The 25239-nt window shown below is 47.0% G+C and overlaps 1 protein-coding gene across 1 annotated transcript in view; it reads right to left on the bottom strand.

Moving 5' to 3' along the window:
* MCOLN3 (mucolipin TRP cation channel 3) overlaps positions 1-25239 on the bottom strand; it is a 589861-nt gene that overhangs the window by 220001 nt on the left and 344621 nt on the right. The window contains exon 7 of the mRNA XM_085602079.1: positions 8612-8711. Within this exon, the coding sequence (XP_085458205.1) occupies positions 8612-8711 (100 nt within the window). The remainder of the gene's footprint in view (positions 1-8611; positions 8712-25239) is intronic.

Below are 25239 nucleotides of genomic sequence, written 5' to 3'. Positions count from 1 at the left end.
CAGCCCAGATCTGGAGAATGTCTAGCACCACCCAATGACTACAACTGGTACCTCTCAAATTCTATCATGCTTTCCCTGAAACCCTGGTGCTTAAGTTTGCAGAACTTTGCGAGATGGCTCTAGTGGGATGCATTCTGCCCGCGTCTCTCCAAGAGGCACTGCTTGTCCCGATCCCCAAAGAAGGTTCCCCTCCGGAGGACCCAGTATCATATAGACCAGTTGCCATCCTCAATTACGATAATAAAATTCTCAGGAAAATCATGGTCATTCAGATGCTACCCCTGCTCCCTGATCTGATCCAATCCAACCAGTGCAGATGTATGCTTTGCAGAGGTACATCTTTCCATCTACGTTGACTTTAAAGACTCATGAAGGTGGCTCCTCAGTCCAGGCCCCTGCCTAGGCATTTAGCCCTAATCTCCAAAAGGCGTTTGATACCCTCTTGTGCTCCAGCAATTCGGTTTTGGTCCCTGCATCATCAGACACATCCATCTGCTCCACTCCTGACATTGAGCCCGCATCTGGCTTGGCCTACTTGTTTCTGATTATTTCCCGATCTGTCAAGACTTGAGGCCTGATTGCCCCCTCTCCCCATACTTTTCTCACTTGCCACAGAGCTACTAGTAGCTCACTTGATGGCAGGGGAGTGGAAGGGGGAATCTAGTTTTGAGATGGGGTCCACATGGTATTGCAATATGTTGATGATCTATGTGATCTCCCCTGCAACAGCACCAAACTGGGTGTGATCCTTTACGACTTTGTGACATTCTCCAGTTTCCTTTGAATTAAACAATGGCTTATGCTTTGCACTCGCCTCCCGCAGTTCACTCACCCGACTTCTGACATGCAAGGAACTGCCTCGCTGGAAGGATACATTGTTTCACTATTTGGGGATCAGAATCCACCACTCCGATCCTGGAATGCTGGAATGCAATCTGACGAGGGCGGTTACTGCCCTGACCTCCCAGGTGGTGTTCTGGAAGACAATGCCTCTTGCTCAATCGGGTGGATTGCCCTTTCCAAAATGTTCATCTTCCCTCGCCTTTTGTATTATTTAGCTAGTCACGCTCCCTCTGAAGTTTTTTGTGGCCTTGGACTTGCTCTTCATTGAACTCCTTTAGCACACCGGTTATCCCAGGGTGTAGCTCGCCAAGTTGTGCCTTCCCGCAGAGCAGAGTGGGTTGGGGGAACTAGACTTCAAACTCTATTTCTTGTTGGCGCAACTTTTATACCTCAGCTAGCAGGGCTCTCCCTAGGAGAAACTTGTAGAAGAAGCCCCACTCCATGCATACAACTTCAACAAACTTCAGTCCCTGGCCCTTGGCACCTCCTTCCTCCGTCCTGCCTAATCCAGGTAGTGCTACTATCTTATGCACGGCTCTCTGCAGTACCTAGGGCACCCTATCATACACCTCTGCCATTCCCCTTCGTTGTCTCACAGACCTCTGTGGACCCCTTAGTAGAGGCAACTTGGTGCACTGGCACCGCTTCAATCTAGATAGCCATGGCGACCTGTTTGAAGAAGGCTGCATCCTCATGTTTGAAGACCTCATGGATCAGTTCGCATTACGCAGAGGGCACTACTTAAGGTATGGTGAAATACAGTGCATCCTCTGCAGTCTCTGATCCATTGTGGACACCGAACCCAAGGCACACTCTCTAGTCCAAGCTAATTATACCATGGGAGAGGGGACAAGGCATGTCTCATGGTTTTATAAAGCCTTGTTGCCCACTCCTCCTGCTCCTTCAGCTCCCTTTAGCTCTCTTCAAGTGGGCATATGCAGAGAACAAGGCCCTGAACAGGAAGAAATCCTGAGGACTCCACTGGTACCCCATCGCCTTCACCTGTGATACAGTCTTGGAAGAGGCAAGAAAGGCCAATGCGGAGGCCACGCCCCCTAATGTGCTCATAAAGGCCCTTCGCTGCACTCCTGCTGAGAACTCCCCATACTATTACTGCCCACACTCCACACACTCTGGGTCCCTGCAACCTCACTCACCTTGACCCATGTGACCGCTCCATCGCTTCAATCTGCAGCATTGCTTACACTCCATTTACTTTTATTTGCACCCACCCCTCCTCTCATTCTCTTTCCTCCCACCTAGGGTCACATCTATGCCAGTGGTCCCAAACTGGATCAATACCCTCCCCCCCTTTTGATCTGGGGAGACTGGTGGAGTATCCTCCTGATTTCGACTCCTCAGCAATATGACTAGGCTGTTTTGTCTGTTTTTACTATGGTTATTGTAAAACCTTCAATAAAGTTTGCTTGAGAAAAAATCAAGTTTATGAATAGGCTTCAATGTCTGATAATATTTTCTGAAAACCTATCCATATCTTCATGTTCCACTTATTGCGTTCACAAAAGACCTAATGAGACCTCCTTTCTTCCCTTTCTTGTGAAATGTGTTACAAATCTGCTTTAATTTTTATGTCTTTCAAAACTTTTGACTACATATCGGTTGATGAACAAATTCTTCTATCATTTTCAATCCCAAGATCTCAAAGATTTTTGTACTGTTTCAAATGTTAGTCCATATAACTTTTAGCTGTATTTATCTCCAATATTATATAATTGGTCATACGCTTTTTTTTTAGTTTGATGCTAAATCCAATTATGCACCCTGTGTTGTGGTCTTAAATGACTCTGCTCCCACAAAAATGAGGTGACAGCTACATTTACTTGTACATATTTGTAAACAGCTTGGCCAACATCAATTTTAAAATCTATAAATGCGTTGAGAGACTTTTTGAGGAAATATCTCCAACTCAGATAATTATGTTCTTATTTCTGTATCTCAATGGAAATAGTTATATGAGCATGGTCAGATAGTACAATGTGGTCTGTTTATGGTTTCCAATTGACCTCTTCACATAATCACAAGAAGTATTCGATTCAAGATGGGCAATTATATTATGTTGGATAGTAAGTGAACTGATTTCCAACTTCTGTTGACACCCTCCAATATCTAGTAGACTGTGGCCCTGCCTTGTATGCTGGATTTCCATCCCCATATTTTTCTTTCATCCAGTTCACTATTTAGTACCATGTTGAGAATAAAGTTAAAATTGCTTTCATGTGTTTCTTTACGTTCTAAATGAGCCGGTTCTACGATTTGATCGTTCTAAATAAATGTCCGTTCTATCAATGGGCTCTATGTTTGCTTAAATTTATTCTTATGTACTGATCTCTGAACAGCGAATAATTATCCACCACCCTAAGTTTTGCCAACTTCTTTTTCAATTTAAAATCTGAATCTTTTCCAAATATGTCTCTAATGTATTTAGTATTACTATTTTTATTAAATCTAGTACAAATGTTCCCAGGGGTATGTGTTTTCTGTATGCAAACTACGCTAGGTTGGATTCTTTAAATCAGTTCATTAAAATATGGTGGGTCAAGTGGTAATGTAGCTCATTAAAGTAATTCTGGTGAGCCTCATGGCAATTTTCTAATTTCTCTCAATGCAAATCTTTTATGCTGATTTATGTCTAAACATGCTAGATGTACATACAAGTGCACTGCAAATTAAACGCCCTACTGCTTCTTCTGGGGATGTGATTAAGCCGACCCTGACATCAGCAAAAAGGATTATCACTGAGTCGGTAATGCATGGACTGTTCCCAGGGTAATAGGAAAAGCCCAGGGCGGTTGTATGACGTCACCTCGCATTCTGTTGTCACGCATGCCTTTACCACGCATGCATTACAACGCAAATGCCATTACAACACACACCTTTACCATGCATATTCAATGATTATGCCTTTACAAAGCATGCCTTTACAACGAAATTTGTTGTAAAAGCATGTATGATAAAAGCATATGCGTGGTAAAGGTTTCCCTGACCCCTACCTTAAACCCTGATCCGGGGCCCTGGCACACCCCACCCAGATCCCAAACCCTTCTAAAAAAAATACCCTTCCCCTGCCCTAAACACTTAAATCCTACCCCAATGGGACTCCTCCGTGGCCCCCAGTGCTTACCCTAACCTAAAACCCAACCCCTGCATGACCCCCTGACCCCCAGCCATTTCCCTACCATAAATCCTAAACCACTACCCCTGCATGATCCCCCCAGCCCATGACCCTTTCCCTACCCTAAACCATAAAACTCTATCCCTGCGTAACCTCTCCCCCCACCAGCCTTTTCCCTACCCTAAACTCTAAAACACTACCCCTGCGTGACCTCCCCTGCCAGCAGCCCCTAAAGTAGTAGCCCCAGGTTCAATCTTCGTCTGAGGGGGGTGGTGCACGTCACTGTGTGGAAGCAGAAGAGTATCACTGTTTCCTCTAAAGACATGGATCGCCTACAAACATGGCTGTTTCCACGCATATATTTTTTTACTACACATATGCCTTTACCATACATACCTTTACAATGAAATTCGCTGTAAAGACATGCGTGGTAAAAGCATATGCGAAGTAAAAAAATGCGTAGTTAAGTCTACGCGTTGTAATTACGCATGAATTGTAACGCTTGCTATGTAATGGCATGCGAGGAAACATCAGCATTGTAATAGCTGTGTCCCGTCCATGACTACTGGAGGCTCCTGTGATGCTTTAAAGAGCTTCTTCTATTTTCTAAAGGACATCTGGAAGTTACGAAGAACCATACATTGATTGTAGTCTGTTGCAAGGTAATCTGCAGTCTCCTGCCTGACTACACAATAATAGATGGATCTAAAGAGGACAATTTTCTTTAGATTTCCAGGAAGAGGATCACCTTGATGAAGACATATGAGTAAATGTAATTTCACTAACGTGACCTTTTACTTCCACAGGCAAAAGGTGAAAGAGATATCTTGTACACATGCAGTTAAGTATTCTATCTATAGCAGAAGAATAAATGCCTTTTGTGTAATGTGACAATTTATAGGGTTTGAACTGAATACAAATTCCAGATTAAAAATAAAATGAGGAACAGGTGCTTGCATTGGCATGTGCTAAGAATTTAATGATGCAATAGTGTGCTAAAAGAAAAACAATTCTCTGATGTTAAAAGTAGAAGGATACAACACATCCAAACAAAACACTATACTGGGAGCCATATACAAATCCTTCATGTAAGGGGCTGCAGTACCTTTGATTATTAATAGACATCCCTGTTGTCAAAAACAAATCTTCTCCTAGCAGACTACAGTACCTTAGATCATTACTAGAAATCCATCAAGTCAGGCATATGTCCTTGCAGTAATCAAGCTGCTGTTCCTTATGTAAATATTTGAGGTCTGAAATCAATATCAGGATACCAGAGAATTATGAGTAGAAAAGATGCCCTTGGACGTCTTTTGTTGAAAGTAGTAAAAACACAATGGTGAAAAGTTGACTGTGCTTTTGTTTCTAGCAGGCCAGATCACAGAGGGCTGTGTCTTTAGTATATAAAATTGCATATTCACTTTTGCAAGTCTATTAATTGCCACTCCTTTTCTATCTTCAAAATAAATATTCGGATGCTAGGTTGTGATGGCAATAACGTTTATTATCATGGCTCTAAATACATTCCAATATGTTCTGGAGCACGTTACCCTAACCTTCTCAGTTCATATGAGCACTTGGGTATAGAAAGAAGCCACCTTTAACACATACAGAACAAAATGGTGTTTAGATTATTGTTTTCTGACAGAAAATTGCAATTTTGAATAGCCATTGCTAAGAAAGTAGCCTCTTTATTTTAGCAGTAGATTGATACAACTCATCCATTAAACACATTGTGAGACAGAAAATATCCTGAGCAGGACCAACACAAGAATAGGGAGGAAAGCCATTAAATTAGAAGCAGGGAAGAGAGATCGACAGCAACACTGTAAGGAAATGCTACTTTTTGCATGGTCACCACCAAAGTTTGGGACTGATGCTGCTGATTTTGTGACTGACAGTAAACTGTGGCCTGTTAACCAGAACTCAGTGCCTGTGCACTGACCCCAAACCTAGGTATGATTGATTGGCTTAAACTGAATTAGCATAAGCCAGCTTACTTGTGAGTGCCTAGTATATGGCATCCAGGATACCCTGGGCCTGCAAGTTAGAGGGTCACTCTAGGGACTGCAGCACTAGTTGTGCTATCCTGGGTGTGACAAGGGTAAAAGATGTCTCCCACCGCAGACTGGAAGAGCAGTTGTTAAACTGCTAACATGACTGCCATTTAAAATAACCGCAACCTCCCCCTGTGATATGTGTATGTCCCCCCATGGCAGGTTTGGCGAGCCTTAAGACAGGGTGTGGCATATTTATAGGACAGAACCTGTATTTTACCTGTACTGCCAGTAAAAAGGCAAAACGGTCGTTTTTGCTCTGGAAGGATTTGATAGTACCAATAGCGAATACAGGATTGACATGCTGACACCTCAGCAGGGCTAACTCCTGAATAGTGAGACCATAGCTGATGCTCCATGTATCAAGCAACTCCTTACCTTAAGCCCGACTTGATACTCAAGTCAAAATTAATGTAACTTGTTGTAGTGTGCAACTTTTATAAAGTCCCCTGTGCACATCCATGATTGCACATGGGGTCTGTCCCTGGAACAGCTTTCTGCCCTCCTTGGGAGACATGCAAACGAATCCCAGGAAAAGGAAACAATAGAAGTCTTCACAGGAGAGAGGTTTAAACTCTCCCTGTCAGGACGCCACACAGGTGTTTCCAAGGTAAATGTTTCACACTTGTCTCTACTGTTTAGGTAGACTGGCTGCCACTTGGGAAGGAGAGAGGAAGCCAGTTGCCACACTGTTTCAGGGGTGTGTAGCCCCCTACATAGCCACACCTCTGGGGTCGTCTAGGGAGCGCACACCTCTGGTTTGAGCTAGGGAGCGCTATATGACAAGAGAAGGGTTCAGCCTTGTTGGTAGTTGGCACAGTGGAGAATTCCGGGACAGCTAAATGCCACACTTTGCAGGAAGTGGTCATCAGGAGAGAGGGAAAAGAGTAGCCCATTGGCCAGTAACCATATCCCAACCAAGGGCAATTTCTAGACATAAAAAGGGCACCCCTGGCACCCAAAACTCTGACCTCGATGGATTGGGGAGGAGAACCAAGGAAGGAATGGCCTGCTGCATCAAGAACCCGGCGAAAAGAGGCTGCACCGATATAGACGGCACCTGCTGAACCTGATGGCTAGCAAAGGAGAAGAGACTGTGCCTGTTGACTCCTGCTTATGGAGAAGTAGATTCCTGAGCCCAGCCAAAGCAAGAGACTCCAAGAGTCAGTTAGCTGACCTCCTGTTCCGAGTGCAGGGCACAACGCCTGAAGAAGGCTGCTGGGACAACTTTTTTTAGCCCAAATCTTCTGACCGCCGCTACTCACCACCATGCAGCACCAGGGACCAGGGCCTGTTGCTCAAAGTTGCACCAAAGTGTATTGAACCCCTGAGAGTCGCTGGAGTGTATCTTGGTTGCCTTGAAGGCAAGCTACTATCCAAGGAATGATTCCCTGTGATTAAACTGGCTGGTAGTCCAGTGGCGACTGGACTTCTGCCAGGACCAAGCTGACTTTGTTAGGCGTCGACCCCAGTGGCCAGGATCACTCACCAGGCCTGTGGACCAAAGAGTAGCTGCAGGAACACCCCCATCAACCACATCAGATCCATAGCATCCTTGAGCATCTGCAGCCTTCTAGAGCATCTGCAGCATCCTGTAAACCTAGCATCAGTACCACTTACATAGGAGTTTTTAATGAGGAGATAAAAGTGCCTGGAACTCACTGAAGACTGCTTTGTCCTTCAAGATGACTATTTCTGAGAACCTGGCTGGGCCCCCTGACTGGCTCTTGCTGGAGTCAGTCCCCTAAATTAACTTGAAGTAACCACACTGAAAAGGTTTCTGGGTCAAACTCCTTGAATTTGCCAATGCTTGATTGTGGTTAAGTACAAAAAGGCATATTTACCGTACCTTGTAGATTCTGTATCTGTGAAACCCTCTAGTTGACCTTTTTTATTTTGGTGTGTAAAAATACATAAAAATAAAGTCTGTTTTTATAAATTGGTGTCAGATTTCTTGAGTGTCTCATGTATTTCTTCTTCAATTGTTTTGGAACTGTTCAAATGCTTTACACTTGTTCCTTTGTATAAGCCTGACTGCTCAGAGCAACAGTAAGAGTGAACTAAAGGTTTAAGAAATTAAACCAACTGGTCCTAAAGGGGTTGGTAAGTGTATTACATGGTGAAGTAGCATAACCACACAACATAATACACCTCATTTCCTCAAGAACGCCTTCCAATTTTGAGTAAGGGACTGACCCACAGTAGGTAAATGTTAAACACTGGAAATAATAGGTCTTCAAAAAGTAGCGTCTGTAGTACGACTGACTTCCCAAGAGCCATGAAAAGAGTAACATAAAAATAAACAGGATATATACCCATTTCTGGTCACTTTCGTGCTGCTTTAGTACACTATGCTGTTCCGTAGACACTACCCAAATTGTCTATGAGTCTATGAGAATATTCTGTGAGGTTACAGCGCTAAAGAAAATTAAACTTGAACACGAGATATAAAGTTTACATTTGTTTAGCTGATTTCATGCATTGAAAACAATTTAAAGTGTATGAATACATCATCCAAGACATTCTAATTTACTTTCCATATTTTCCACATTTTTATATCTTTTCTTAATGTACTTACTGGATCCAGATATATGCCACTCATTGCACTCCCTGATTGCAATCTCGTTGTCTAAAGATATTTTAATTTTCCCACTGTGTGCCTTGTTGTCAAACGTTATCTGGAAAAAATATAAAAATAATAGGAAGGTTGATATGCAATGTTCATTATTTTGCTGCTGCAGTATATCCTCTTACACTAGTAAACTCATTACTATTTATTTAAATACACATATTAAGGTAAACACGCTTATTCTTATTGGAATGAGAAAGAACTATTTAAAAAACAGCGTGGTAATACTTAGAACCATTGTTTTAATGATTGACACCACTAGTTATTTCCACTTTTTTGTTTTAAGCAAAGATATGACTGAAGTAATAGGAATAAAGGCGCTGATTACGAGTCTGGTGGATCCTCCACCACCAGCCTTTTCATGGCGGTGAGCCCGCCATGAAAAGGCTGGTGGTGGGAAAACAATTGCCCGCCTGTCTGCTTGCATCCCCCAGTTCCAGCACGGCATGGACTTCACAGTCCATGCCGCGCTGGAACATTAGTGCCGTTCCCATTGCCGTGCGCTTTTTCAGAACACCACTGTGGGAACCGCAAAAAGACAATCTGCCTGTACGAGTTCAACTCATAATCAGGCCGTCGATCTTTGGGCAACTCTGGCGGTGGGTGCTGTGCCGTCGTAATCAGGACCAAAGTGTTTTTGCTAAAGTGCCTGCGCTAAAAAAAATCTTATTTTTATGTATTTGCCGCTCTCTTTAAACCAGGTTTGGTCTTTCTTCCTCTTTCTTGGTGTCTCTTTCCAGCAACTTTAGAACCACATTAATCATCGTCCCCAATACACCACAGCTAAACCTTCTGTTTCCATTCATTATAATTAGTGCAAACGTGTAGACATAAAAAAACCTCATTTAGGACTTGGGAGATGACTAGATACTTGTTTGGAAAAAAACAGTGCTTAATTTGTAAAAAAAAGAAATAATAATTACTAGGGCCCTTCTCGGGCACTGCAGCCTTCAGTACCCATTGCCCCTCTCAGAGTTGCCAATGGCAGTAGCAACACAGCTAGTAACCATCACACTCCTAAAAGTGTGACAATTCAGCGATTCCAGTTCACCAAAGCAATAATAATGATGTGAGTGGCAGGTATTGTTGATTTGTAATAAAAAATTAGACAGACAGCACCACCATTTCGTGACCTGACGCTAGAGGCGGTGCTAACAATTAAGTGCTGGTGTCGAGTACCAGAAATGACCAGCTCAAATTAAGCACTGCTTGGAAGAACGTAAAAGGCTTTCTTGCAAAAAGTCAGTTTCAACGTATACTGCATTGTCAATTGCCTTCGGTAATTGCAAATGCATTGCTACTGTTTCACTTGGTTGGTTGGAACGTCTGGTTGTAGGGGTTGGACGAAGGTAAATTCACAAAAAATACTTCCTGAATTTCAAAATATTCTGAATATGGCTGACATTTGGCATGAATTAACATTTACCTGCTGTAGTATCCTGTTTCTAATGTGGTTCATGCTATGCTAGTGGAATTCTCCCTGAATCATGTAATATGGAATGTTGGGAGTGAGAGGTGACAGTTGAGATGGGATGAGCAGCATGCTGGCTGCTCCTGGTGGGGCTGAACACCTGGATTTGTAACTACTACAATAAATACTCCTGAAACACTATAATCTGTCTGGACCAAGTTACTCCAATTTTATGGCGAGGAGGATGGGATGAACTGGCGGAAATGCGTTGTGAGCGACCGGTGAAAGCTCACTGGTGGATAACTTGTAAATGCGAGACAAACAGTGGGCAAACAAAAACTTGTCCCAAGCCAACTTGATTTTGTGAGGCACATACAGAAAACATGTTTGCGCAGAAACAAAAGTACCTGACTGGAGACACAAACAGGCAGCAGCCGATTACCTTCAATGTCAAGGCTCTGTAGACACAGCAGGAACTGGCTTGGACTACAGTTGAAACAGACACTATAGAGACAGCAGAAACAGACTTAAACTGCAATTGAAACAGTCGCTGTAGGGACAGCATATAAAGACTTGAGTTGCAGTTGAGACAGGAGCTGGCACTGTTGCGTAGAGGGCAACCAATGGCGAGGTAACTGGTGGGGCTGAGGGGTGCCAGTTAGTTGAGTAAGCGCAGCTGTAGTTACAGGAGTTGATTCAGCTTGAGAGGAGGTTCCCAGATACTCCACACTTGAAAATGGAGATCTTGAAAGGTACACACGCAGGTTCTTTGAGGTAACTCGTCGCCATAAAATTGTAGTTACTTGGTCCAGACAGATTGTAGTGTTTCAGGAGTATTTATTGTAGCAGTTACAAATCCAGGTGTTCATCTCCACCAGGAGCAGCCAGCATGCTGCTCAGCCCTTCTCAACTGTCGCCTCTCACTCCCAACATTCCATATTACATCATTCAGGGAGAATTTGGTGTGCTTTCGTTTTTCCATGTGTTTCTACAAATTTTGCCAGTTGGAGGAGCGTGTTTGGTGCCACACAGCTGCCCTTCTGCTAGCCCAGGGGATGAAGACAGGTGAGACGCTGCACGCTTAATGACATGTTCGGGTACACTGTTTACACGATGCCTGCGGTATTCCCTGCACAATGTGATGTGACTTGTCTACATGCTGCACAGCGGGGTGCCGAGGAATATGCCCTAGTACTGATAGTGTACTTGAGAGGTGAGCCACTTAGTTGTTTTTTTTGCTCTCACCTGGGTGCTCTTTAATTTTTCCCGTTCAACCGCTCTTGAGCACTTTCGCATTGAAGGCACGAGCTGTTTCCACCTCGTGCTCAGTCTTACCTGCGCTTTCCGTCTCCATGCATTCTCTTGACGCTGCCTCCAGACGCCGCCTCCAGACGCCGCATGCTCAGACGTGCCGATAGCCATCCCGCGATACGTTTGCAACGTGCCGCCATCTTGGGATTGGACCATCTCGTGAGTCTATCTCCGTTACTTTAATGGAGGTACATGTCAAGCGTTTCTTATGGTCTGCTGGACTGAGCGTCATTGTTAGGAACCGTTCCGTGGGTTCGTCGTCAGGATCGAACGGCGGAAATGCGGAAGGAAAAGACTACATTACCCAGTAGGCTGTGCGTCGCGCCCGGGACGTGCCTTCGCTCTTCCGGCACGTGATGACGTTTGCAGTGCGGCGCATAGGTGAAGAAGGGAGTGGACGCGCAAGGCTGCGCCGGATATTCTTAACGGTTCCTGAGGAGGACTACGTTCTGGCGAGAGGCTGTCGCGGTGGGGTAGGGGTGCTTGGCGCACCGGGATGTTTGCTGTGGAAACCTCTGAGTAATACTTGATATAGGGGGGATCCTGTTATACGTTGTTGCATTGTTCCTGTTGCTGCCACAGTCTTTGGAACTTACGAGCACTATCACTCTAGGCCATAAAGACTAAGTGTGTGCCGAGTGAATGAGAGAGAGAGAGAGAGAATTCCCGCTGATAGGGAAATAGGATTAACTATTTGCGCCTTGCGCAAAAACATCTGCGCCTTGAGGCGATTCATGCTGTATATAATTTGGGGAGCACAGAGTGACGAAGCCGGGTTGCGAACCGGCAACTATGTGCCAGAATCTTCCGTGGGCGAAGCCGTGTTGAGAAACGGTGGATGTGAAGGAAGAAACAAAGGGGGATGTATCATAACTTTCATGGATGTATTAGTCCTTTTTGGTAATTTGGCAGGTTCTTAGTTGGGGAAAGTAACCACTGAACCTCATCTCTGTTCATGACTTTCTATGAAATACCTGGTTCTTTTCTTTTACAGGTAGTTGACCAAACTCCAGGCATTTTACATGTTCCATGTGTACTGTCTCCATTACTCATAGATCTAGTGTATAACCTTGTGCTTACATTTTTACAGGTCTCCCTCCCCGCTGTCCCCATCCTTTCCTTCCCTCACTTGATCCGATCTGTCTCTTGTGCTATTATAGCTATCAGAGAGGAAACGATCAAGGGGTGGAACCCTTTTGAGCAACGAACCAATCCTGAAGAGGTCCACGGATTCCACTCGAGGCTATAAGAGCTGACAGAATATCCGGCCTTTACCTAGGATTACTTCCCGGTTGGTTCGGGGCACAATGGCCACCCTAGAAGAGGTTATAGCCGCTTTACAAATAGTGCAAAACGAGGTAGCAGCCTCTAGAGTAGAAACCGCGGCGTTGCATGAGCGCGTAGAACGATTACAGCGTAATCCGTTTGACGCAGTAGGGAGTAGAGCTCAGGGTGGAGGTGCATGGGGAGGAGGCTCGTCCTCAATGCAGCCCACTCCTGTTACTGTTGAAGTACCCACGCCCATTCCCTTAGCAGCCCCTGAAAGATTTCATGGGGATGAAAAGAAGGTCCAGGTATTTTTAACACAAATCATGATGCATTTCACCTGTCGTCCCAAGGTCTTTAGTACAAATCAAGCGAGAGTCGCCTTTCTGATCTCCTATTTGGCAGGGGATGCAGCGCAATGGGCAGTTCCTTTGGTAAGGAAAGACGATCCTTTTTTGTACGACTGGGATGGGTTTCGGGAGGAGTTCAAACGAGTATTTGATCAACGAACCCAGTCGTATTCGGTAGACAGGGAATTGTTGGAATTAAGACAAGGGAATCGGGAACTATTAGTGTATGTGAACGCTTTTCAGCGTTTAGTGGCTGAAACACACTGGCCCGAAGATAAACAAGCAGCTATCTTTCACCATGGTCTGAGGGAAGAGTTGAAGGACGTAATCACCCAAATAGACCCGCAACCCCGATCCTGTATCGAACTCATTAACCTAGCGAGACGGTTGGATCATCGCCTGTCAGAAAGACGGGGGGATAGAAAGAAATATGACCGTCCGTTTGTGAGGAGCGATAAACCCAGCGTACCGGTGGGGGGATCTGGTTCAGTAACGGAACCTATGGAAATAGGGTCCGTAAGGGCGACCCTTACCCAGGAAGAAAGGGAACAGAGGAGAAAGCAAGGCCTATGTATGTATTGTGGGAAGAAAGGGCACTACGTAAAAGACTGCTTGGCTAAACCCAAGGCTAGAGAAGGAGGGTATGCGAGGGCCACTTCCCCGATCGTACCAAAGGCGGAAAACTAATAGGCCCAGGGATTGGGGGAGGAAATGCCAGGGGCCTGTATGAAATTCCTTCTGTGATAGGCGAGAAAGATCATTTTTATGTGAGTCTGCACTTCCGTCTCAAAGGAGAAAAAGTAGAAGTGAACGCTCTTTTGGATTCTGGTGCGACAGGCATCTTCATGGATGAAGACGTTGTGCAGAAGTTAGAGATCCCCAAGGTAGCTAAAGAACATTTGGAAACCGTCCTGACCGTAGACGGTAGGAACCTGGTTTCAGGACCCATTGGTTTTTGTACCCCTTCTCTTGAGGTTTGCTGTGGAGAAAACCACATTGAATGGCTAACCTTTAATATCATCAAGACCCCCACGTATGGGGTGATACTAGGACTACCCTGGTTAAAGAAACATAACCCTACCATACAGTGGGCAGATCACAGCATAGTTTTTGATTCCCCGTTCTGTGACCATAATTGTCTTCCGGAACACAGTCCCGTAGACAGGTCAGTAGGAAAGGAATACATGATCGCCACCGCTGCCGAAAAGGATGTGGTGTTACCTGAAAGATACGGAGAATATGTAGACGTCTTTAATGAAAGACAGGCGAACAAGCTTCCTCCGCACCGCCCATACGATTGTCAGATAGATCTTGTTCCGGGGGCGGTAGTGCCTTGTGGGAGGATTTATGCACTGTCAGAGAAAGAAAACGAGCATTTGCGAAACTATTTGGAGGAATACCAAGAGAATGGGTTTATTAGGCCCTCCAAATCCCCAGCTGCGTCACCCCTTTTTTTTATACCAAAAGCTAATGGAGAGTTGAGAACTTGTATTGACTTTCGCGCCTTAAACAAGGTGACCATCAAAAATAGCTACCCCCTTCCTCTGATATCAGTCCTGCTGGACCAGGTAAAAAAGGCGGTAATCTACACCAAACTCGATCTCCGAGGGGCATACCACCTCGTTCGCATGAGAAGGGGTGACGAATGGAAAATGGCTTTTCGCACCCGATACGGAATATTTGAATATCAAGTAATGCCGTTCGGGTTGTGCAATGCCCCTGCCGCATTTCAATATTTTCTAAACGAGGTGTTAAGGGAGTATTTAGACAGATTCGCTATAGTGTACATTGATGACATTTTAATATACTCAGAAGATGTCAACCAGCATGAACAACATGTGGGGAAGGTGTTAGGTGCCTTGAGAGCCAATGCACTTTACTGTAAACTCAGTAAATGTGAGTTTCACGTTGACCAGGTGGAATTTTTGTTTGGGGGTTATGTTGTCAGCACAAGGACAAACCATGGCCGACAGAAAGATCAAGGCAGTGCAGAGGTGGCCTATCCCTACGAATGTCAAGGATGTCCAATCCTTTCTTGGATTTGCCAACTTTTACAGAAGGTTTATCCTTCACCTTTCGGATATAGTGGCCCCAATCACGCAACTCCTCCGGAAAAAGATCAAATTCGCATGGACTCCAGAAGCCTAACAGGCGTTTGACCAGCTCCGAGAGGCATTTACAATGGCCCCAGTGCTGGCCCACCCTGATCCGGAAAGGCCATACCTGGTGGAAGCAGATGCCTCAGAAGTAGCAATAGGGGCGGTGTTATCCCAGAGGGATCCCCAGAACGGCCTGTTGCACCCCATCGCTTTCATGTCACGAAAGCTCAGTGGAGCAGAAATAAACTACACAATAGCGGAAAAAGAACTGCTCGCTATACGAGACGCATTTAAGGAATGGCGACACTATTTAATGGGGGCCAAACATACCACTATAGTGTATTCCGATCATCGGAATTTGCAATATATGACCTCAGCCCGCCTCCTATCCCCCCGACAACTCAGGTGGATGTTGTTTTTTGAGGAATTTCGGTTTATACTCACCTACAGGCCGGGGAGTGCGAACAAAAAAGCGGATGCCCTCTCAAGACAAGAAAGCACTCCAGCGCCTCTGGAACCTATAGCACGATCCATTATACCGCCAGAGCAAGCAATCTGTGTGGTGAAGTCCGAACAATTCCTCAATAAAGTAAAGACCGAAATGGGGAGGCCAAAATGGAAAAAGTGGTTAGTGGACCACCCGGATTGGAAAATCCGTGAAGGCCTCCCTATGAAAGGGAAACAGTTATTCATACCTACCCCGAGCTTAAGGCAGGAAGCTCTACAATGGTGTCATACTTCTCCCACCACAGGACACAACGGAAGAGAAAAGACACAAGAAAGGCTCTTACGACAATTCTGGTGGCCAACAATGACCAAGGATGTGCACTCCCTGATACAGACATGCCTCGTATGTATGCAAACCAAACCTGATCGGGGGAAACCCTACGGGCTGCTCCGCCCGTTACCCACACCTGAGCTGCCTTGGGAACACATAACGTTGGACTTCATTGTGGGGTTGCCGAAAGACCAAGGATGTACCACGATATTGGTGGTGATTGATAGTTTGACCAAGATGGGCCACTTCATAGCATGCCCTCGAATACCTACTGCTGGACAGGTAGCACAACTACTGCTCACGCATATAGTGCGGCTGCATGGCCTTCCAAAGACGATTGTCACAGACAGAGGCACACAATTCACGTCGCAGTTCTGGAGAGTGTGGTGCGCCGCATTCCGTATTGATTCAAATCTGTCTACAAGCTTCCACCCCCAGATGGATGGACAAACAGAAAGGCTAAACCAAACCTTGAAACAATATCTAAGATCTTACGTACACTGTGATACCGAAGCGTGGGTTGAATGGTTATGGCTCGCCGAAATAGCCTACAATAGCGCACAACACAGCACAACGAAATATGCCCGTTTTTTGTCACCTATGGCTTCCATCCCCGGTTTCTACCCTTTATCCTCCCAAGAGAGGCCACAAAGGTGCCAGAAGTACAAACGAGGGTCAAAAAGATCCAAAGGGTTCTAAAACACACGCAAAGAAACATCCAGAAGGCCAAGACCGCGTACAAACGACAAGCCGATAAACATCGAAGACCTGAACCAAGGTACAAAGAAGGAGAGGTGGTGTAGTTATCCACCCGAAACATACGTTTTCGGCGCTACAGTATCTTCAATCCTCGCTATATTGGTCCTTTTAAGATCATTAAAGTCATCAACCCGGTAGCAGTGAAGCTGGCATTACCGAATCATATGCATATACATCCGGTTTTTCACGTCTCGTTGTTGAAACCAGCTCACAATCCAGTACCCAGACACCCAAAACCCATCCTGATTAACAATGAACCAGAGTACGAAGTACGTACAGTGGTGGACTCCAAGCAGAGAGGGAGGAAGGTGTGGTATTTGATATCCTGGAAAGGATATGGCCCGGAGGAAGACTCATGGGAACCCGCGGAAGCAGTCCACGCTCCGCGACTAGTACGACGGTTTCATCAGCTGTATCCGGATAAGCCCAAGCCCTGACGACGTCCCTCGGGGGAGGGATGTACTGTTAGGAACCGTTCCGTGGGTTCGTCGTCAGGATCGAACGGCGGAAATGCGGAAGGAAAAGACTACATTACCCAGTAGGCTGTGCGTCGCGCCCGGGACGTGCCTTCGCTCTTCCGGCACGTGATGACGTTTGCAGTGCGGCGCATAGGTGAAGAAGGGAGCGGACGCGCAAGGCTGCGCCGGATATTCCTAACGGTTCCTGAGGAGGACTACGTTCTGGCGAGAGGCTGTCGCGGTGGGGTAAGGGTGCTTGGCGCACCGGGATGTTTGCTGTGGAAACCTCTGAGTAATACTTGATACAGGGGGGGATCCTGTTATACGTTGTTGCATTGTTCCTGTTGCTGCCACAGTCTTTGGAACTTACGAGCACTATCACTCTAGGCCATAAAGACTAAGTGTGTGCCGAGTGAATGAGAGAGAGAGAGAGAGAATTCCCGCTGATAGGGAAATAGGATTAACTATTTGCGCCTTGCGCAAAAACATCTGAGCCTTGAGGCGATTCATGCTGTATATAATTTGGGGAGCACAGAGTGACGAAGCCGGGTTGCGAACCGGCAACTATGTGCCAGAATCTTCCGTGGGCGAAGCCGTGTTGAGAAACGGTGGATGTGAAGGAAGAAACAAAGGGGGATGTATCATAACTTTCATGGATGTATTAGTCCTTTTTGGTAATTTGGCAGGTTCTTAGTTGGGGAAAGTAACCACTGAACCTCATCTCTGTTCATGACTTTCTATGAAATTCCTGGTTCTTTTCTTTTACAGGTAGTTGACCAAACTCCAGGCATTTTACATGTTCCATGTGTACTGTCTCCATTACTCATAGATCTAGTGTATAACCTTGTGCTTACATTTTTACAGGTCTCCCTCCCCGCTGTCCCCATCCTTTCCTTCCCTCACTTGATCCGATCTGTCTCTTGTGCTATTATAGCTATCAGAGAGGAAACGATCAAGGGGTGGAACCCTTTTGAGCAACGAACCAATCCTGAAGAGGTCCACGGATTCCACTCGAGGCTATAAGAGCTGACAGTCATACTGCGATCGTTGATGACCGAAGGTTCAACGCATGGAGACCAGAGGACACTGTGTTTTTTTTTTTTTGCTTCTGTGGTGAGTGGCCATGGTGCACGGTACTTTCTCAATTTAACTATGGACACCCCTGAACTTTGAAGTGCTATCTACATTTTAGCTCGCCTGTCTCTCAAGAGCGTTGTGACAGGCACACCTCTCACAAGATTCTCTTTTCTTCCTGTTGTGCCACACACTGCACATAGAGCCAACCTAATGTTCACACAGTAGACAACTGTGATGTGTTGTCTTCATCCCGTCTTGGTCCAAACTTCCACCGTTTGGGTGGGATCCCACTCACTGGGGATGTCATATTGTGACTCTATTTAATATGTTTCTTATAAGTAAGCAATGTACTAGTGTTTGTTTGCTACAACACATGTTGAGAGTTTTCTAGCACATTTGTTTATGCAAATTTGTTTACACACTTGTCTAGGTGTTTCCTCTTGTTAATTTCACCTTTATGAAATAGGTCATGGGTCTGCAGCTCCAGTCTTTGTTTGACACACCTGTTCACGTATTTCTTTGTATCTTCAATGACTTACCAGTCACGATACTTTACGTTTGATGCTGCACAATTAGCTAAGCGTTCATTTGCAGTATGCCTTGCTCGTCTACAGAGCTCATTTACTCCACATTTTCTTGCACACATTGCCCCACACAGGGTGCACAGTCTGGGATACAGTCCTGTCAGTGCAGTGCACAACATACAGTTCTTTACGCTAGGTTTACTCTTACCGCACATGAGGTGTTTTGCTTAGGTTATAGTTCGGTTGCCACAGTGCACATCAATTTTACCTCTACTCGAGGTGTGTTCTTTGTGTTGTTTTTCCCCATTGTTACGGTGCACATTGTTTTCACCTACACATTAGGTGTATAGCTTGGGTCCTAGTCGCATTGTTACTGTGCATAATGTTTTTACATGAGGCGTGTCGCACGGGTTCCAGTCCCATTGCAACAGCGCATGTTGTTGTTACCTCCCCTCGAGGTGCGTCCACACTGTCTTATGTCCTCATTACTTAGTGCACGTTTACGTTGTACAGTGTTGGTGTTTTCTGATTGTAACAGTGCACAATGTCTTACCTCCACTCGAGGTTACCCCTGCACAAGCGAGTTTTTACCCTTAATGGGTGTATGGTTTGGGTTCCAGTCCCATGGTTTACGTTACACTGGGCGTTTGTTTTTACTCTTAATGTTATGCTTTGTTTCATTGTCTACACTATAGCCCAGTGCTGTTCTCTATTTATTATTCAGTCTTCATTTTGTGATGGAGAAGTGTGAGTAATCTATTGCATTTCTCTTCTGTCTCCTTGTTTCCTCCTGCTCTGACTTGCCTCCTCGTATACCTGTCTGGCCAGTTGGTGTGCAGGTGGTAGTCATTGGTGGTTTCTCCTTCCATTCTTTATTTGTCTCTTTTTCTGTTTCTTTCTTCTCTTTGTTTATATATAGAAAGGAGGATAGGTACTGGTTTATGTTTTTCTGTTTTATCACGTTTCTATTGTTGTTTCCCTTTTTTCTCCCACTGCTCTTAACTGTCTCTGGTTCTCTCTTCTCTCTTTCGTTCGTCTAGCTTCTGCTTTTCTCTTTTCATTTTTTCTTTTGGAAAAAAGGAGGATATGTAGTATCCTGGTCCTAATGTGGTTCATGCTATGCTAGTGGAATTCTCCCTGAATTATGTAATATGGAATGTTGGGAGTGAGAGGCGACAGTTGAGATGGGCTGAGCAGCATGCTGGCTGCTCCTGGTGGGGCTAAACACCTGGATTTGTAACTACTACAATAAATACTCCTGAAACACTACAATCTGTCTGAACCAAGTTACTACACCTGCCCATACTCAAGAGACATTAAAGGTGGGGGGCGTGGCTTAGCCGGCTGCAAGATGGCCGCACTCTGAGTGGGCTCTGGCGGCCAAGCCGATAATCCGCCAGCAATCCTGCAGACTCACCCAACGCTGCTGCTCGACGCCATGCCATCTCAACTCACCTCGCCTTGGGGCACGGTTTGATCCAACTTTCACCCTCCTGCAGCACCGCTGAGCCGGGTTCCGCCACCATGTGGATTCCGGGGCATGGGCCCCACGGCCGGCGTGGCCCGGCCTTCCTGGTGCTGCTTGTCGGCGGCCCCCTGGCACCAGATCTTCGCCCTGCTCATCGCCTGCACCTCTCCTTCATCGGAGCTGGTAAGCACTGCCGCTACGGGGGCGTCCTGTGGCAGGGTAGGGAGCGCGTGAGCCATACCGGCCGGCCTCGGCCCTCTCGCACTGCAGGCGCCTCTCTCCAGCTACTGGCGCTCACTGCTCAGGCCTTCCTTCACCGGGCCTGGCGAAGTGGGCGACGCGCTCCCCGTGACTCCCCGCTACCTGCTGCCCCCACCCGTCACGGCCCACCGGCTCACCGAGGTGCTCCACTGCGGCTGCTGTGTCGGCCTCGATTTTTCACTGACCCTGGCTCCTCTGCTGCCTGCCTGCTGCATCCGACCAAGGTTTGACCTCCTGTGGCTGCATTCTCACCTGGTGCCCGGCCTTGGATTACTCACCTGCCACCGCCCACCTTGCGACTGCTGGTGCCAGCTGCTGCGCCTGATGCCCACCCTACCCCTCCTGCCGGGCCCGGTGCCAGCCGGAGTCAGTCTTCGTGGGCCCGGTCACTCTCTTGGAGGCTGTCTACCCCTCCTGTTCTGGACTTGTGGTGGCCCACTGGGGGCCTGGCGACCACCTAACTTTTGCTGGCCTTGGGTGGTGCCGCTGCATTGGGCCGGGGTCGCTTGAGTCATGCCGCGGGTTCATACCCACCATCACCACTGCTGGAGCCCCTGTGCACTGTTCCCTGCCGTTGGTCCCGCTGCTTGGGCCTCGCGCTGAGGTTGTGCGCCCTTGGAGTATCCCACGCCATTGCCCGCCTCTCGATTTCATCATCTGCTGCGACACCCGTGGCCGGGCTGGCACCGCTGCACCCACGTTACATCAGACGTCTTCTCACTTCTTCAACCTCTCCCGCCACCTCACCAGCCTAGGGGATTCACCACGCACTAGGCCCTGCCACTCCACTACTTGAGTTGAGGGCACTAGGATCGCCCACCTCAGACCACCTTCACTTAGGGTTCTATCTGCGGCTTTTCCACCACCCCCGCAGCTGTCCGGGCCGCGGACAGCTTACTGATTATGGTCTCTCTTGCTCACACCTCGGTTAGCACATCTGCCGCCAGCTTCAGGGTTTGCATGCAGTATGTGGCAGACTGGATGACTATAAATTCCCTGAAGCTGAATGGTGAAAAAACCGAGGTGTTGATATTTGGGAAGAACCAGAATCTGTGGTCGAGCGAGTGGTGGCCCTCTTCTCTTGGCATCTGCCCCACCCCCTCCCTATCTGCCAGAAATCTGGGAGTGATATTTGACACCTCACTCTCTATGTCCCTGCAAGTCAACAGGACCGTTGCTACTTGCTGTGGTGTGATCCGGGTACTCAACAAAATCCGTGGGTACCTTTCCCCCCAGGCGCGTAAACAGGTTGCAGTCGCCCTGGTGGGTTCGAGACTGGATTACTGCAACTCCCTCTATATGGAAGTCAACAAAGGGCTGATCCACCGTTTGCAGACTCTTCAGAACTCTGCAGCACGCTTTGTTTTGAATCTCCCCAAAGCCTCCTCTGCCACCTTAGCCAGGAAAGAGCTTCATTGGCTTCCGGTACAGCACAGAATCGCCTTCAAAATCCTCTGTCTCACCCACAGAGCATTGATGGATGGTCCTGCCAGTGCCATTGGCTCTCTTCTCTCGCGCTATGTCCCCTCAAGAAACCTGCGCTCTGCGGGACTCTGTCAACTAGCTGTCCCCCGCATCAAATTTGTCAGATGGGGAGCCAGAGCCTTTTCCGTCGTCGCTCCGCAATTGTGGAACTCCCTCCCCATGGAGATAAAAACTCTCCCTTCCATCGACTCTTTCAAAAAGGCTCTAAAAACGTATTTCTTTAAGAAGGCCTACTCATGATTAAATAGGACTAAGTAGGGTCTTAAGTTGCTGTATTTAATCTAGGCGCCTTGACGCCCACTGGGCTAAGTACGCGCGATACAAGAAACTCCTCATTCATTCATTCACTGTGCACCTACATCACTGCCTGCAAGCCCCGAGCTTACGCTCCATCCTTTCTCATTGCGGCGCTTCTCAGCCACACCTGGGCACCGTCACCTGCACCCCTCACCGCAACCTCCCTTCTGCTGCTTGGCTGCACTTCTGTACTGCTCGATTTTCCCGGGCTTTTTGTGTTAAAGGGTGACTAGTGTGACTTCAGTCTCTTACCATCCAAGTCTAAGGGTTAGAGTAGTGAATGGAGCCTATTTACTAGGCACTTCGACATGATCCTGTGTTCTTCCCCATAGATCAGGGCTTGCACACATATCCTAGGGGATAGATTCGTTAGTATTAGGGATAACCTGTCCTGTAGTGAGGGTATTTCATGGAGCCGTGCTGAATTCAGGCCTGGTAGGCCTCAAACGGGAGAGACTCCATCTTTCTTTCTGCTCCGGCAGCTTGAGATGCTTCTAGGTTAAGGGTAATGTTTTAGTTATGAGGTGTTATTCGCTTGGAGAGAACCGGTTCAGGCCGGCCCTTATCGAAGGATTGTATTTTTCTTCATGCCGAAGACACTACATCAGGCCGGCCGGCTGAGAACGTGTCCTTGGTACGGGGAGGTACAAGAATTTGGTGGGCGGCAGGTTACGGGCCGGAATTTTCCATGAGGAAATGCACCTCTATATTAGTGAAAGTCTGAGGCAGATACTGGCACTTACTTCAGTCCGTAGGCGGCATCTAGCCGTTAGCAGTAAAGCTACTACTTATTCCAGGGAAGACAGATGACAAACTTGAAGGCGGAGAAAAACCGAGAGACAGATACTCTTCTAGCAGAATAGCCAGAGAGGAGAGAGTAGCCGATGAGGAAGAGGTCCCAGTGACTCGGAGAAGGGAGAAGGGAACAGATCCGTGACTGCGGAGGTGTGACTTCCAGGCGAGCCGAGGCACAGACGAGGAGGGAACCTAGATGACCATTGAGTGCAGGCTACACACGACTAAGGTGATGTCGACCCCTTTCTTATTAGAGTGTACAACCTAATCTTTCACTTTTCTTTGCAGGTTATGTGTTACATAGTAATGTTATGTGATTGCGTATGTAATGAGTAATAAAGTACCCAGTTTGTAGTGAATCAACATGTGCTGCGTGTTCTTGTATAAGAGGGTAGCCTATTCTTCTAGTCAGCTGTGACTTGACATGAACAGATGTTAACCCTGATCAGGTAAGTGGTAACTGAATAAGGGAGAGAGGAGCCCCTCGAACCAGAGAACAGGTTGTGCTCAAACTGGCAGTTCTTGTGTGATCTGATAAATAGTTGTATGTTATGGTAATCATAGGATGAACTTGTGCTGAGGCTGCCGTCTGGGTAGGAAGTCCTGGGTCCGTTTGGGACCGCGAGGCTGAGGCTGCCGTCCGGGTAGGAAGTCCTGGGTCCGTTTGGGACCGCGAGGCTGAGGCTGCCGTCTGGGTAGGAAGTCCTGGGTCCGTTTGGGACCGCGAGGCTGAGGCTGCCGTCTGGGTAGGAAGTCCTGGGTCCGTTTGGGACCGCGAGGCTGAGGCTGCCGTCTGGGTAGGAAGTCCTGGGTCCGTTTGGGACCGCGAGGCTGAGGCTGCCGTCTGGGTAGGAAGTCCTGGGTCCGTTTGGGACCGCGAGGCTGAGGCTGCCGTCTGGGTAGGAAGTCCTGGGTCCGTTTGGGACCGCGAGGCTGAGGCTGCCGTCTGGGTAGGAAGTCCTGGGTCCGTTTGGGACCGCGAGGCTGAGGCTGCCGTCTGGGTAGGAAGTCCTGGGTCCGTCTGGGATCGCGAGGCCGCCACTTGTATTATAAGAGGTCTTGATATATATATATATATATATATATATATATATAGTAGGAATTTCCTGTCCTTAGGTGGTATATACACGTGGTTACTTGTTGTGAATAGGCCCTAGGGAGGGGGTAACGTTCTGGCTGGGTTAGAGAGGCTCTGCTGAGCGGGTTCTATCTGATCCGAAGACCCAAGCAGAACATTTGGCGTCACGAACCGTTTTCGAAACCTGTGTGCGTCGTGTTGTATCGTGTTTGCTTTCGGCGTGTGCGTGGTTTTGTTTGTATATTCTTTGTGGTATACTTGTGTGTCTAGCTTTTCTTCTTTTTTCTTTTCTTTTTCTTTCTTTTCTTCTTTCTTTTTCACGATGTTTTCTAGAAGATCTAAATCTACTTTTAAGTTGCCCGTTGATATTCCTGGATGGGATTCAACGCCTTATGAAGCCTTAGCCCGTGAGTGGGCTGATTCTACTGGTTTGAGTGAGAATTGGAACTGTTCTTTGGAGCTGGCGGAGCCGGCTAATGTGATTACTTGTTTACAGAAGGCACCCGTCTCGAAGGGTTAGGAGATTCCCATTTTGGGGCGCAGAGGTTGGATTGCTCTGTCTGCGTACAGGATTCTGCATGAGAGGTTGTTGAAGTTACAGATATCTCTTAAGGATGTGGAAGCGCACTTTGTTGAGATTCAGAATTCTCATACTTTGTTGCGGTGTCAAAATAAGTTGCTTGCTGACAAACTTGAGACTTACCAAACTATTGCCGAGAGGGCGGCTGTGCGAATTGCTCGTTATAAATACAAGAATCGGCGTGGTCGGGTTTTGACGCGAAAGGTTCGTCTGGTCATGGCGAAAGCCGGACTAGACTGGAATCCTGATGAATGGGATGGTAATATCTGGAACTCGAGTGATTCTTGTTCCTCGGGTGAGGAGTTTGTCAAGCGCGAGTCCTCTCGCTCCCGCCATGATTGTAAGCCTGCTTCTCGCACCTCTGATGGTGCACCCCGTGATTGCGCTCGTTCTTCGAGTGGGGTCGATGCCTCGTACACTGATTGTCCCTTTACGAGTACTGATCGGGCTCCTTGTGATGCTCGTCCCGCGGTCTCAGTGCATCCAGTTTTTCGTCGGAAGTTGCAGCAGTCTCCCGCTGCTCCGCAGGGTGTTTCTTTAGACACTTTAGAGGACTTTACTCAACAAGAAATTAGTGATA

The sequence above is a fragment of the Triturus cristatus genome, chromosome 4_2, assembly GCF_964204655.1.
Source record: "Triturus cristatus chromosome 4_2, aTriCri1.1, whole genome shotgun sequence".
Classification (NCBI taxonomy): Eukaryota; Metazoa; Chordata; class Amphibia; order Caudata; family Salamandridae; genus Triturus; species Triturus cristatus.
This window is presented reverse-complemented; position numbering and strand designations above follow the sequence as displayed.